This window comes from Rhinoderma darwinii, chromosome 6 (assembly GCF_050947455.1).
Source record: "Rhinoderma darwinii isolate aRhiDar2 chromosome 6, aRhiDar2.hap1, whole genome shotgun sequence".
In the NCBI taxonomy this organism is placed as follows: Eukaryota; Metazoa; Chordata; class Amphibia; order Anura; family Rhinodermatidae; genus Rhinoderma; species Rhinoderma darwinii.
Window position 1 is genome coordinate 63469418 of NC_134692.1, and position 16416 is coordinate 63485833.

General features: G+C 39.1%; 1 protein-coding gene and 1 pseudogene across 1 annotated transcript; both read right to left on the reverse strand.

The window, feature by feature from the left end:
* Positions 1-401: 401 nt before the first annotated feature.
* LOC142656595 (gamma-crystallin 1-like) lies at positions 402-4617 on the reverse strand (annotated as a pseudogene).
* Positions 4618-11881: 7264 nt separating this feature from the next.
* Positions 11882-14494, reverse strand: LOC142656335 (gamma-crystallin-3-like). The gene is made up of 3 exons (XM_075831235.1): positions 14486-14494; positions 12621-12863; positions 11882-12157 (listed from the first exon to the last, which is right to left on the reverse strand). Exons 1-3 carry the CDS (start codon positions 14492-14494, stop codon positions 11882-11884), a joined length of 528 nt encoding a protein of 175 aa, XP_075687350.1.
* Positions 14495-16416: the final 1922 nt, after the last annotated feature.

Consider the following 16416-nt stretch of genomic DNA (forward strand, 5'->3'; position numbering starts at 1 on the left):
GCTTGGATAGGTATAAGCATTCCAGAGTTATTACCACATAAAGTGACACATGTCGGATTTGAAAAAAATGGGACTGGTCCTGAAGGCCAAAATGACCTTGGTCCTGAAGGGGTTGAAGGTATTTTTCTAATTTTTATTGATTTATATAGAGGTGCTGTTCAAGAATAAACAATCACCAAAAGTTTAGTGGTGTGTTTCAATATACAGGATCATAATTCAGAAAAATGTTCTTATTGACGTTGCTAAAAAGACAAAAAAGGAACATTTCCTATGTTATAGTGGTTATAATGCTTAATAGTGGTTATAATGTTTTTTTCCAGAAATAACTATATGCAGAATCCTTGTGGGTGCTTTTATTTTAATCTATGTATTACATTTCTGAATTCTATAAAATATACTTTTCAATGCAGATACTGGACACGTCTGAAGGAACCAATTCTGGGATTACCAGCTCCCCACTCGGTGTATCTCCTGTACTCTCCAGGTCTCAGGTAATACTGACGCCCCTTGTAGTTGGCCTCCTCATAGAACATCCAATATCCATCATGTACCTGGCAGGAGTGGATGTCATTGTAACAAAATTGCTCATGGACACGAGGACAGTCTTCAGTGAACTCCATCATCTGAACTTTGTAATCTTCTCTCTCATAAACCTTCAGCCTGAATGGTCCACGATGCTGTAGGACAACAGATAATCAGAGTGTGAAAGTATACACCATATTTGTGTCTAATTTATTCTGATATTCTGCATTTAAGACTTTTCTGTTAAAATGTGTTCACATAAAACTTGTGGTTGAAGAAAGCAAATTGTTTATGTATTTGATATTGTTATCAGAAAATCCTTACATTTGTTTTGTATTAGGTTTAAATGTTTCCCTTTTAATAAAGTCAATTTTTTTTAATACATTACCCCAAATCATTAGTTTCCCTTCATACAGCTAATTAAATTATCAGATTCTGCATGCCTGATGCTGCCACTAGGGGGAGCTTAGGAGCTGAATTCACTGTATTTCAAAGATACATTCAATTGTGCTCCCACAACATAACAATTTTAAAGGATTCACTGGTGTGATATATGAGTAAAATATAAAATTTATTTATAACTCTCTAAAAACAGGGGTACAATCACCACTGTGAAAAAGCCCCACCGTGTGTATAAAAACGTATTAAATAATAAACTCTGAGTTCTAATTCAATTGTGAACCTACTATAGCTCAGTGTTCAACAAGAATATCAATACGGAATCAGCATTTGAAAAATGGGCATAACAATGGTCTTGACCCTAATTCACACTAGAGTCCGTGATAACCGCACCGGAAGCTCCTAGTGTTGAGGTATACAAACAATGCTAGTGTTCCCAATGCTAAAAAATTCCTATTCACAACCGACCCAACGCGTTTCAATACTCATCATCAGGGGTCTGTAGCTTGGTCACTCTGGCCAGGGATGCCAGCGATATTTAGTTCAGCAGCAGGTATTCTGCTGTAATCCACGGAAGCATGCTCGCATAGATGTCAGCGGCATGCTTCATTCTGGGACTCTGAGTTATTTAAAGCATCTGACTCCTCCCCCTGTCCTCGGCACCACCAATCGAAACAGCCAAACACACTCACCAATCGAATTCGTGACACCTGTCCATGTGACTCCCGGCCATCAGCTGACAGCCAGGAACCAACATCGACGGCATCAAAAGCCGAACGCGCAGGTGCAGTAGAGGCCACAATCAAGTCGCCCATGCTGCCGGGAACTCACCACTGCAAAGAAGGAGTATATCGATATTTAAGAGTTTGGGTAAGTGTTGCGGATCAGCTCAAAACCCGCAGCTGGACTGCCATTGATAAAACAACTACACTGATAATACATATTGTGTAGATAAATCAATGTGTACCCCACTACAAGGTGTCATTGGAACAACTACTGAATAAGGAACCATAGCCAGACTGCCCACATGATGATCATTGATAATTAAGAGACCACCTGTCATGACGACCATGTGGGTCTCTTGCTATCCTGAAGGGAAAACTGGCCATGGAAATGCATGTTTAAATGAATGTTCAAATAAAACATGCATAATTTGTCTGCTCATTTAGACCCCCTGGTTGTGTGCACGCCAATCTATAGATCCACTGGGCTTCCTTTCGTAGTATGAGGTTATCCCAGTCACCTCCCCGTTTGGGAGGCCTAATGAGTTCAATTGCTTGAAATTTAAGACATTCTGCACGACTCTGATGTGTAGCGTGTACATGTTTGGATATAGGAGTATCTCTAGAATTCGCAATATTGCCAACATGTTCTCTGATCCGGCGCCGAAACTGCCGCACCGTTTTTCCCACATAATTCAGTGGACATGGACATGTTATCAGATATACCACCCCTGCTGTTTTACAATTGACAAAATCACGAATGTCATATTCCAATTGCGTAACGACACTCCTAAACTTGTCACCTTTTTGAATAAAATCACAAGCCTTGCACCTGCCACATCTGTGTGTGCCTGGTATTTGTCTGTCCAGCCATGTTCCTTTAGGTGCAATGGGGTCAAAACAACTATGCATAACTCTGTCCCTGATGTTTTTCCCTCTCCGGAATGTGTCTGAAGGCCATTGCGTAATCTGATCTATCAAATCTGCATCAGTACTAAGAATACGCCAATATCTCTTCAGGATCTGCATGCTTTCTTCTTCATGTGTACTATACTATTGTATTATGTAGTTCGACTATAAATCATGTTAAAAAAGTATAGCATTTACCTGTGGAGTCAAGCGACATGATCTGATGGAGTCATTGTTGTAACCCATCCATTGCTGGAACTCAGGATATTCTCCTTTTCTAAGGAAGTACTGATGTCCTCTGTAGCTTGGATGTTCATACAAGATCCAGTTTTCGTTTCCTCTCTGATGGAATTACAATGAGAGCGACCCATGGAAGTTTCTGCCCTCATAGAAAATAATCTGTGGAAAGAACATTTTAAATATTTAGTCTCTAAAGCAAATCTCAAATTCTATAGAACAAGTATTTTCTTAAATAAATCTATATGAGCATAAAGTGGAAGTAGATACTGTGTTTCATTGATAAACGCACATTTAATGTTTCTATGCAACAAAAAACATCTCCCGCAATCATTCACCTTAAATGGCCAGTAACTCAATATTGAAGATACTGGAATGGCAAGGCTCCTTTTATACCATATTTATTGGCTTTTATCAGAAGGATACGTTTGTATATCTAAATGTATACTATGATGTATCCAGGTTGTTATGGGTCAAACATATGCCAAAAGAGTGTCCTTTTAATACATATTTGACAGATTTACATATGGATATTTTTTCTACTCAATAGCATACTGTAATATGCATTTTTGTATTAAACAAAAAGTTACAGTTAACTTCGATGTCAACATACTGTTAATAGCAGACATAGGAAACAGTCATATGATTGCCTGAGGTTTTTGCAAACCGTTGAGAGTATGTTTTTCTTAAAAGCACAATTCATACGCCTTAACTCTACGTTCGAAATGTGGCATGAGAGGAGTTTACTGTAAGTAAAACAATGCATTATATTTTAGGCAATATTTGAATTAAAAGACTATCAGGCCTGTAAAAGGGCTGGTAAAATGGCGGGTTTCATCTACTTGTGTCATCCACTATTACTATCTCCTTTATAATCAGTGTCAGTAGGGTTATGCCTAGTTCCCCCTACCTTTTCCTTATACTAACGTTAATCTACTTGCTTTGCTGCTACTCAAGGGAATAAGACCGTACAATAAATACAATTGTATAGTAAATAAAGGGTAATATTTATTACTTACAATAATCACACTTACATATAAAATACACCAACTAAACACAGAACACAGTAACTGATCACCGTATAGTATTAGTATACCCCAATACATATAACAATTAATATATACTGAGTATACTCACAATATACGTAGTACAGTATAAACATGGTATCACAATCCTAATTATATCGCCACCCACTTACCTAAACATACATAGAAGTTACGTTACAATACAATACACATGAGTTACTTGTAATTCTCACACGTTCACTATCTGTCCCACTCTCTCCTAATATAAATTTCCCTATACACTAAGGGTTAATACGGGATAAGGAGAAACAAGGGGAATGAGTTTCTGTGTACCTGGGGATGTGCAGGTCAAGGGTAACTGCAGGGTTCTTAGTGCAGCAAGGGTAAACAGGGAACAAGAAGGGTGTGGGGGACCAAGGGTATGGGAATGAGCAGGTAGGGGTACAGGTAATGTGGGGGCTGCAGGAAAGGGTTACTGGGGAGTATAGGGGAGAAGATACTTAGCAGTTCATCTGCTCCAAGGTTGGTGTGGTCTCTCAGGAAGGGCCGTGAGGCAAGAGCAGACCAGGAGGGAAGGGGCTTCCGTTGGGAGCAGGAGAGCAGGAAATAATAGAGAGAACTTTGGGACAGTTTGTCCTTTTAAACCCCCCGTTCACATCTGTGTGACATCACATGCTGATGCACGTGCAAGGGGGTGGAGGGCATGGGCCTCATGGCTAACTCATGGAATACCATTACCTGGTATTGGAAGGGCAGTTGGAACTTCCTGCTTCCTGGATTAGTTCACTGCTTATGGATTCCATCCCCCAGGGTGTGTCATTACCTGGTAGGGGAGGAATATACACTTTTCTGGAGGGACAAATATATATATCTACACTCACACGTACATAGATATAAATATATAAAACACTTCCCTTTACAAGGCCTAATGCACACAGCCATATAATGGCTCCATACAGCCTCTAAGCTTTTAAGTTGTACAAAACTTTAATATGCGTTCCAAGTGTATGGGGCACTATTGTATTTCGATATGCATCGAATTTTATACAGAGTTTATTCTGTCATTTTCATATGCAATATAAAATAAAAAAAATTCTCCATCACATGCTAGACTATGGAGTTATTCTCTTTAACCATAATAAGGTAAACATGCTGGGGCATAGGAAGTGCCCCCCGTCTTTTATAAAACAGAGCCACAGGGACTCTGCATGTCTCCATGCAGTCCCCATTAACACGACTCTGGTCGGCTCAGCTGTGTGCATGACGCCTTAGAAACAAAACATGGAAAAGATTAAATGTTAAACCATGACGGATTATGGACAACTAATGATTACTAAAGCACTTGAATGAAATGTTGTCAACATAAATTAAAATAAATAAATTTAAATGCAGCTTACCTTGACCATCTTTGTTGTTGCAGGCGGGGTGCGATGTGCAATGGTTATAGAGACATGTCCTTTTATATGTGTATATATATATATATATATATATATATATATATATATATATATATATGTGTGTGAGTTACTGCTGATGTCTGCATATAGCACAAATGCAGCTGACATTTTCACTGTTAGCTATGGAACACATTTAAGTTCTTTTGTCTTATTCTGCTTATGTGGCAAATTTTGATTCACTCCCGAAAAATTTCTATACACCTACAAGGAAAATAATATTTTGCAGGTAGCAGATTTTTTTTTTTTTACTGTTTTTAATTAAATAACAAACTTAGAGAGGAACCGTTGTTACAATGTGAATGACAATTTGGGCTAAATAAAGAAAAATCATTTTCTATTAACTATTAAAAAAAACAAGTGAATATATAATATATTTAATATAGTATAATATAATATTATATAATATAATATAAAGAGCATAAGATATACAGTATAAACATATATATATATATATATATATATATATATATATATATATATATATATATTATTATTTTTTTTTAAATGTAGTTGATAAAATATACAGTTATTCTCCTTCACCTTCTTATTCTTTTTTAAAGGATTTATTTTACTATAATCTTGAATAATTATTATTAATAAATATCCATAACATTAGTTTGGGGAAACCAACATTTAAGCTGCTATTTCTTATTTTGAATCCAATTAAATGAGCTAATTATATAAGAAAAAGTTGTCTAGTAGATATCCTCGGGGAGGGTTACATTTGTTTACACAATATATAGGGGAACTGTAGTAGTATACGGCTTCCTATCAAATTAATGGGTGACCATATAACACATGATCGTGCCGAGTGCATCAGAGCAGGACTTACTTTATACAGTAGCCCTCTGATTTAGCAAGTAGAGGGTCATATAGACGGTGGTTGTCTAGTTAGCTTGGTTCCAGAGGAAAATATTGCAACTGCATTTTAGCATTCATATTATGGTTGCAATATGTGGACCTCTGTCAGTTCTACTGAACTTACTAGTCCTTCTCAATGAATTAGAATATCATCAAAAAGTACATTTATTTCAGTAATTCAATTCAAAAAGTATATATTATATAGATTCATTACACACAGAGTGATCTATTTCCAGCATGGCTGCTACGGTGGTAATGACGCTACTGAGTGAAGAAGCGCCTGCTGAGTCGCCGGGCGCTTCTGAAACAAGCAGGGGAAGGGAGCCAACACAGCGCCCCCTTCCACCTGCTGGAGTGATGCGCCCTGTGCAAAGGCACAGGTCGCATACCCCTAACGCTGGCCCTGCCTACAACAGACATGTCAGGAGAGGGGACAAATCCTCTATAGATCCAGTGACTCACAAGTGACGTCTTCTCTGATGGTTGTCGTTCTCTTTTCTGCTCCATCTAACATAGACAAGTATGGCAACTTCTTCTGATGAGACATATTTGCTCCTTGCTTCTGCAGCCATTTCCAGCCTCTATAGAAACACAATAATTCAGACACCAAAGCCCAGGACCATACATTAAAGGGGTTGTTCGGGCACGGACCGGTTTTTCATACTGATGACCTATCGATGTACCCGGACACAGACTAATAAATTAGAATGCATACAGACCCCAGACCTTCTAAACTGTTGCCATCCCCAGACCAGACCCCCCTAAGAAAATACAGACCCCAGACCAAGCACACTAAACAAATATGGACCACAGAACAAGCACCCTAAATACAGACCTCGGACCAGACCTCTAAATACAGACCCCAGACCTGACCCCCTAAACTAATAATGACCCCAGACATGACTCCCTAAACTAATACAGACCCCAGACCAGGCCCCATAAATACAGACCCCATAAACTAAGGCAGACCCCATACCTGACTCTCTAAACTAATACAGAACTCAACCCCCTTAATACAGACCCTCATAAACTAATACAGAGCCCAGACCAGACCCCCTAAATATACATACCCCAGACCAGACCCCCTAAATATACAGACCCCAGACCACCTAAATACAAACCCCAGACCAGACCCCTAAATACAGACCCCAGACCAGACCCCCTAAATATACAGACCCCAGACCAGTCCTCTAAATAGAGACCCCAGACCAGAACCCCCTAAACATACAGACCCCAGACCTCCTATATAAAGACCCCAGACCAGACCCCATAAAAACAGACCCCCAGACCCCTTAAACTAATACAGAACCCCAGACCCCCTAAATACAGACCCCTTAACCCCTTAATGACCGGGCCTGAAAAGACCTTAATGACCAGCTCTATTTTTCTGTTTTTTTCACTGACATGGCTGTATGAGGCCTTGTTTTATGCGAGAGAAATAGTATATTTTTTTTCACACAGTTTGGGGGTAAAAAATTTATTTTTTACGGCGTGAATATATGAAAAAGCGATTCTCTGAATAGTTTTTTAGTCTATTTTTTATCCCGTTCACGTTTCACGCTAAATAACCCATTAGATTAACTCTTCAGGTTATTACGGTCGTGTAGATACCTAATATGTGTAGTTTTTTGTTTTTATTTAGTGTAGGGGCAATAAAATGAATTTAATGCAAAATAAAGACTCTTTTTGGGACTTTTTTTATTTATTTATTTGTCTTGTTACTTTTCATTTTTTAATCCCATCAAGGGATAACTTTATTTGTAACTTTATTTTTTACTTGTAATGTATTAGCATACTTCTGTACGCTAATACATTACACTGTGTCACTATGACACAGGCTGCTGATCGGGCAGCACATAGTGCTGACACGAGCGCTCATCAGCCTGATCAACAGCGATGCCAAAAGACGTGTCTGTAGATTAAGCACCTGCACTGCATGACGTCAAAAGACAGTGGGCGGTCGGGAAGGTGTTAAACTAACAGACCCCAGACCAGACCCCCTAAATACAGACCCAAGACCCCTTAAACTAATACAGACCCCCTAAATACTGACCCCAGACCAGACCCCTTGAATACAGATGACAGACCAGACCCACTAAACTAATACAGACCCTCTTAATACATACCCCCTAAATACATACCCCAGACCAGACACCTAAATACTAACCCCAGACCAGTTCCCTTAAATGCAGACCCCCAGACCAGACCCCCTAATTAAAGACCCCCTAAATACAGACCGCCTAAACACGGACTCCAGACCCCTTAAACAAATTCATGATCCCCTTATACTTACCTAGCAGCTCACCTCACGGTCTTCTCTCTTGCTGCTGTTGTAGGACCTGCGGTCATGTGACCAGCTCAGTAACAAGAACTGTCATGTGACCTTTATGTCTGCAGGTAATTTACGGGGCATACACAATGCTGTTTTGTCGCGGATTTTGCTGCAATTTGCGGCAAAATTGTGGCAAAAACGCATTGTACTTGGGTCAGCCATGGACCTAAAATTTGTTTTGGTCCGAATAAATTTGCCGCAAATTGAATGTCCCCAGTGGCCCTTTCAGACTCAGAGAGTCAAATAAGGCAATAAGGGCATTTGCTATTCCACAAAAAAAAACAAAAAACTCACCACCTTCACTGGACTCCCATAGTGACTTGTCCCTGCCGGCAGGTGAGATTACGTAGCTGTCCGATATGACCGTTTTAGCCAATCACAGGCTGCAGCGGTCACATGGAACAAAACTACATCATGACGAATCTGTCCCATGTGACTGCTGCAGTCAATCACAGGCACGTCACTACAGGTGATCAGGAGAGGTGATGAGTATGGTATTATTTCTTTTTTATCTTATTTTTTTAATATATTCTGCAAAATGAAGGCCTGCGCTCCCCGGTGGCTGTCATTTTGACAATTTGTGCACCACGACCCCTAAAAGATTCGAATTGTGGCGAATCCGATGCTTTTGGGAAATTTGGACCCAATGCGATTGGTGATGAAACGGTTCCCTTATCTCTAGGAGGCACCAACACTGCATTAATAAGGGACCCTTTTGGACTTAATATTTACAGAAAGACCTGACAGAATAACAAAGGTGCAGGTTTAGGTGCACCTAGGATATAGGGACTATAATATATCAAACTTCCACTTGTCTTTCAATAGGATGTTTTGTAGAGGAGCCCCAAAAACATTGGACTTGCAGGAAGTTTGATCAGTTTTACAGATACTAAATGGGATATTTAGGCAAAGTTTGATCAGCTTTACAGATACTTATGGGACATTTTTCAAAGCCTCTTACATTTTTATTGTGAGAGGAACACAACTTCTGGGCATAAAAGGTTTAGGAACAGAAGAAAACCAATGTGGATAAATAAAATGTAAAGGGGTAATAGGAAGGCAGTGGAAAAGAGCTATGAGGAAAAAATGAATCATGTAAAAAACAAATATAGGCAGCAGAAACTTATTGCAATAAGAGTTTAACTAACCCTAAAATGTTCTTCACTTACAAAAATAATAAAAAGATTAAAACTTAAAGTGTGGGACCCTTAAAAATGAATGAAGGAAAAATTGTGGCGACAGGAGTGGATTAAGGGTACCATGGGCCCCGGGCAGTAAACAGAGTGTGCCCCCCCCCCTGAACTCTGAAGACACTGTATCGGATTTCAGTTTAGACGGCCATAGATCTGGCATGGTTTTGAATTTTCTGTAAAAGCAGTATGAGCCATACAGAGGAGAAAAAGCAGCATACTTTGAGACCCTAAAGCTTTAAATTGTTTGTGTTTTCCGGGGAAAAAAAATCATATAGATAAATACATATATACAGCACCAGAACAAAGCTCAGTACATATATGCAGCCCTAGAACCAAGCTCAGAACATAAATACAACACCAGAACTAAGCTCAGTACATATGTAACACCTGTAGATATTGCCCCCAACGCTGCCCACAGGAAAAAAAAACATTCTCCCCTGTCCCTGTTCCCGTGCCGTTCTCCAGCGACGCAGGACTGGTCAGAGACCAGGCGGCATCATCAAGCGTGATGATGTCATTGAGCTGAATGCGCCATTACTAAAGCGCTGAATGGCGAGGAAGGGAACTGATATTTCCCTGTCTCGCCAGCGCTAGAGTAAGCAATTGTATCCGCATCCTAAGGACATGGATACAATTGTGTGAGAGGTCCCGCTTCATCCCGGTTCTCTGAACCGGCTGTAATTTTAACAACCGGTTCGGAAGAACTGGAGCAAACTGGGCCCTCTTTCAGCCTTGCCCAGATTGCCTGTGTGGGGAGTGACTAATTTATTAAACAGAGGAGAATGAAATGTCAGATGACATGCAGAGGAATAAAGTAAATTCACTAAAAGAGTTCAAAAGTGGTCTGGATGCCTTTCTTGAGTATAACAATATTAGAGGTTATTTTTTACAACATTACTGTAGATGTGAAGTTGATTCAAAGATTTATTCTGATTGCCATATTGGAGCCAGAAATAAATCTTTCCCTACGATGAGGAAATTGGCTTTTACCTTCTGGGGGTTAGCCTTCCTCTGGATTAACACTGCGGAATGATAGGCTGAACTGGTTAGAAGTATGTATTTTTTCTGCCTTACAAAACATGATATTCTGATACTATGATTGAGGCCTTGTAGATTTGTAAAAAAAATAATGTATAGTCTAAACTATATATGCATTAAATATGAGAATAAATATTGGACACTGCTTTCTAACTTAGGAAAAATAGATGAGATTGATTATTATCAAAAATTTAATGCTTGCAGGCTTTTCTTATCTATAAGGATCACCATGCCTGAAGGGGTTTTCCACATTGAAACAACTGATGACGTATCCACAGGATATGATCGTAGCGTGTCCGGTCCCCGGACCCCGCACCGATCCACCACTCCGGCTGCCTCCGGGCACCGGACGATATTGCCGGAAGCAGATGGCTCCGGTCAAAGAATAGCGGCTGAGCTGCAGTACTGCTGCTCTGCTCCTATTCAGGTGAATAGGAGCAGAGCTGCAGTTCTGCCGAATGGCCGCTATGCAGTGGTCGGAGTCATCTGCTTCCGGCTCCAACTACTGCATACCGTTCCAAACATCCGGTGTATAGGTTATCAGTTGTCAGAAAGTGGAAAACCACTTTAGGCATATGGACATATTGAAATTAATTTGAGAGAGAATTTAACTGGGTTCTCACTTGCTTAAAGGTGTAGCCATGTTGATAGGAGTGACATAAGGCACCTGACATTTTCTGCTAACAAGCACCTCAGATGTAATCCAGTTCTGTTTTTGCCTTAAATTGTTTAACCCACACAGAGTGCAGCAGTACCTTTTCCTTGGTCCCACATAACCGTGCCCTTCTTTGTTCTTGTTCTTCTTCAAAACCGTTTTTCCTCCCTTGCTATACAATTTTAAATTCTGTTGTTGCCTAGTTTAAAGGGGACTCAGGTTCTCAGAACTAAACCCCTCTGTTTTGAGGTGCTGAGTGATTCCTGCCATGTGTGAACAGCATAACTGCAATAGTCTATTCCTATCGGCTGTTTTCTGATTGTACAAATTTGTTTGTTTTCAACACTTTAGGTTATAGTCTAGGATCTTTGATTATGTACTGTATGGTAATATTTAATGGAATACATTTCTAATGTTTCCTGTGTCACATATGTTTTAAAATAATGTGTATTTTATAAAACTAAGCAACAAAAATTTTGAATAATGTATTTGTTTATTAAAATTTTTGAATACAAATTTTAATATTATTGTTTAATGCAGAAACTGAACTCTTCTGAAAGAACCAATTCTCGGGCTAGAGGCTCCCCAGTCACTGTATCTCCTGTACTCTCCGGGTCTCAGGTAATACTGACGTCCCTTGTAGTTGACCTCTTCATAGAACATCCAATATCCATCATGTACCTGGCAGGAGTGGATGTCACTGTAGTGAAATTGCTCATGGACATGAGGACAGTCTTCAGTGAACTCCATCATTTGACCTTTGTAATCTTCTCTCTCATAAACCTTCAGCCTGAAAGGTCCACGATGCTGTATTTTATGTAAATAAATGTTTTAAAATTAATCATTGTAACGTTTTACATTATTTTTTGTATTTTTACATATCCTTCTAGGTGCAGACAGTTGAAAATTAAATTTGGAGCTTCTTTTGAGGCTTCTTTTCAGGCGTTTTTTGAGGCGTTTTTGGAGCTGTTTTCAATAGAGTCAATGAAAAACGGCTCCAATTACGTCCTAAAAAGTGTCCTGCACTTCTTTTGATGAGGCTGTATTTTTACGTGCCGTCTTTTGACAGCGGTGCGTAAAATGACAGGTCGTCGGCACAGTACATCGTAAAGCCCATTGAAAGTAATGGGCAGATGTTTGCCGACGGATTGGAGCCGTTTTTTCAGACATAATTTGAGGCGTAAAACGCCTCCATTACGTCTGAAAATAGGTCGTGTGAACCCAGCCTAAGGAGTACAGTCACATAAGTAATAATTCTGAAAATATTTACCTGTGGAGTCAGGCGACATGATCGGATGGAGTCATTGTAACCCATCCATTGCTGGAAGTCAGGATATTCTCCTTTTCTAAGAAAGTACTGGTGTCCTTTGTAGTTGGGCTGTTCGTACAAGATCCAGCTTCCATTCTCCACACGGATGGAATTACAACGATTAAAGTTTGAAGACAGATCAGAAGAATCAGAGTTACACTCATAAGAGCGACCCTGGAAGTTTTTGTCCTCGTAGAACACAATCTATGGACAGAAAATGTTAAATTACTTAAAATGTTGCAATTAAAAATAAAAAAAATATATAAGGCCCTGTTCACACTGAGTTTTTTTTGGTGCTGATTTTGATTTTGTCGGAATGAGAACCAAAAAACTTTCGAAATCGCCCCCAGTGATTTTAATGGGAGGCATAGGCATTTTTCTTCCCAGGCAGCCTTTGGCTGATTGCAGGAAAAAACAGTGTGTTTCCGAGCACTTTTCGCAGCATTTTTTTGCCCGCGGTCCTTGCATTTGCTTCAATTGCCACAGACAAAAACAGCCACAAAAACCGTGGAAAAAAATTGCAAACAGTTCAAAATCTGCCTCAAAATTCCTGAAGCAATTCTGAGGCAGATTTTTTCTGCCTGCAAAAAACACCGTGTGAACAGGGCTTAACCTTAAAGGCTAATAAAAAGGCCAATCAGTGTGATTGGTGTAACTTTATAATTAGTTTTTATGAAAAATGGGTTTTACTTTTTGAGATACAGCTGCTCTGTATTCTCTATACAGAGTAGCTGTATAGCTTGTTAAAACCTGAATTCGTCAGTCCAACGGACCTGACAGGCTCAGTGTCAGCGGGTCCTACGTGTCTCTGACTTAGATGTCTTAGATTTATCACATCTGAGTTATGAACTTAGATGTGATGGGTAACAGGTGAATCCTGCGTGGACCCGCTTTCACTGAACCCATCAGTCCCGCGGACCTGACGGGAACAGGATTTAGCGCACGATACATCTGCTCTGCATAGAGAATACAGAGCAGCTGTATCTCAAAAAGTAAAACTTATTTTAATAAAAACTATTTATAAAGTTACATTAATCACACTGATTGACCTGTTTATTAAAAACAAAACAATCCCTGTGAAAGGTTTACATAGCCTTTGAGCTATATTATGGTTTCAGTAAATAAAGCTTAAATATGATATCATTCCAATATACTTTGTATATGAATTCCTCAAGATGGAAACCAGCATTTATTACCTCCAGGGGATAAAAATCTGTCCTAGTTCTGTAAATTAATATAGATCAGCAGCACTGGATACACAACTTGGGCGGGTGCATGCCTCCTGGGTCACAGTCCAATGAGTGAAAAAAAAAAGATCCAGTTTAATTCCACATGCTGAAACGTTGTATGTGGAATTAAACAGGATCACTTTTTTCACTCATTTGGCTGTGCTGCCTCACCTTCCTTTCTCCCGGTTCTGTAGTGGTCACACAGGTACACGGTTCAAAGCAAGAGAGATCTTTGATAACTGCACTGTGCCTGTCATAAGCTGTGCACCCACCTAACTACAGTGGGATAAATCCCCTGAAAGTAAACAATGATAGTTCCCATTGAATGAAAATAAACAGAGATCTTAAAAAACCTGAGAAATTGATACAGAATGTATATGGTAAAATTGTCACATTTTTCATCATACAATGAATAAGCATTATTAGCTGAAACATAATACCGCTTTTAAGGTGACTGATGACTAATCGATTTAATATTAATTTACAAAAAAACAGTGTCCAATGTTAGTTAAAACCATGAATGTGCATTGAAGATGTCTAAAACCTACTAAGTTTCACCTTACACCTTTGTATGTATGAATATTAAAATTGGTTTACCTTAACCATATTGACCAGAGATGTAACGCAGGATCAGTGAATTGAGACAGAGTTAGAGCCTTTTATATACGCTAATGTTGCTGATGTCTGCATAGAATGGAACTATGCTGACCCCCTTTTTCCTTTTAGCCTTTAGAAAATGTATTGGTGTTTTGTTTTCTTTTGTACACTCGAGTAAGTTTTGTTCTCCGTGGCTTCTCTTTATACTTACAAGCATGGCATTCTTTTATGATGTGATTTGTGCGCACATAGACATTTATGTTATAGATAACACGTATGACAGACATTTTCCTTGTTGAAACTAGCTGTTTTATATACTTGTGTAATTGAGAGTTCAACAAAAGGAACAAACGTAAGTGTTTTTGCATATGATTATACAAATTAATTTATCAAGTGCTATACTTCTTTAACCCCTTAATGACCAGCCTATTTTAGACCTTAATGACCAAGCTATTTTTTATGTTTTTCAATCGTCGCATTCCAAGAGCTATAACTCTTTTATTTTTGCGTCGACATAGCTGTATAAGGTCTTGTTTTTTGCGGGACAAGTTGTACTTTTTATTATCACAATTTTGAGGTACATATTATTTATTGATTAACTTTTATTAACTTTTTTTGGGGGGGGAATAGAAAAAAATCTGACATTTTGCCACTCTTTTTTGCATCCTAAATCTACGCCGTTTACTGTGTGGTATAAATAACACAATAACTTTATTCAGCGGGTTGTTACGATTGCAACGATACCAAATTTGTATAGTTTTTGTATGTTTTACTACTTTTACACAGTAAAAACGCTTTTTTTTCTAAATGATTTGTTTTTGTGTCTCCATGTTTGAAGAGCCGTAACGTTTTTATTTTTTCGCCGATGCGGTTGTATGAGGGCTTTTTTTTTTTTGCGGGACGACTTGTAGTTTTTATTGGTACCATTTTGGAGTAGATGCGAGTTTTTGATCACTTTTTAATCAAATTTTTTTAAAGTCAGGATTCACAGAAAACAGCAATTTTTCTGTCGTTTTTTTATTTAATTTTTTACGGCGTTCACCGTGCGGGTTAAATAATGTAATAGATTTATAGTCGGGGTCGTTACGGACGCGGCGATACCAAATATGTGTAACTTTTTTACTTTATTTTGTTTTTTTAATACTAAAGCAGTTTGTAAGCGGAAAAAGTTTTTCATTTTTTCTTCACATTTTTTTTTTATTAACTTTATTAAACTTTTTTTTTTACTGTTTTACTAGTCCCACTAGGGTACTTTAATATGCGATTCTGCGATCGCTATTATAATACACTGCAATACTTCTGTATTGCAGTGTATTATGCCTGTCCGTTTAAAACGGAGAGGCATCTGCTAGGTCATGCCTCCGGCATGATCTAGCAGGCATTCATTACAGGCAGACCTGGGGGCCTTTATTAGGCCCCCGGCTGCCATTGGAGACACTGACACTCGGCGATCGTATCGCCGGGTGTCGGTGGGGGAGAGAGGGAGCTCCCTCCCTCTCTCCAAAACCACTCAGATGCGGTGCTCGCTATTGAGCACCGCATCTGAGGGGTTAAACGTGTGAGATCGATACTAATATCGATCTCACACGGCAGAGCAGGGATGCCCCCAGCCCTCAGCTGCCTCTATATATATAGTCCAAACAAACATGAACACTGCACTCCAAACCAGCTGTGAATCAGGCCATGTGCAAGTTAACAGAGGATGAATCAATTCCCCGACTTAAATTTAAAAGAAACCATAGGACAGGTAACAGCACTAGGACTTCCAGATTTGATAAATAACGGTTGGTTTAATCACCACTAGTGGTGATTAAACCAACCGTTTTTTTAATCAAATCTGGAAGTCCTAGTGCTGTTACCTGTCCTATGGTTTCTTTTATATATATATATATATATATATATATATACCGGTATAACAATGACATAGAGGT

Excerpts from the sequence above, each read along its gene's own strand:
- LOC142656335 (XM_075831235.1), bottom strand. Across the intron at positions 12,158-12,620 it reads CATGTCGCCTGACTCCACAG|CATCGTGGACCTTTCAGGCT; the intron begins GTAAATATTTTC and ends CATAAAATACAG.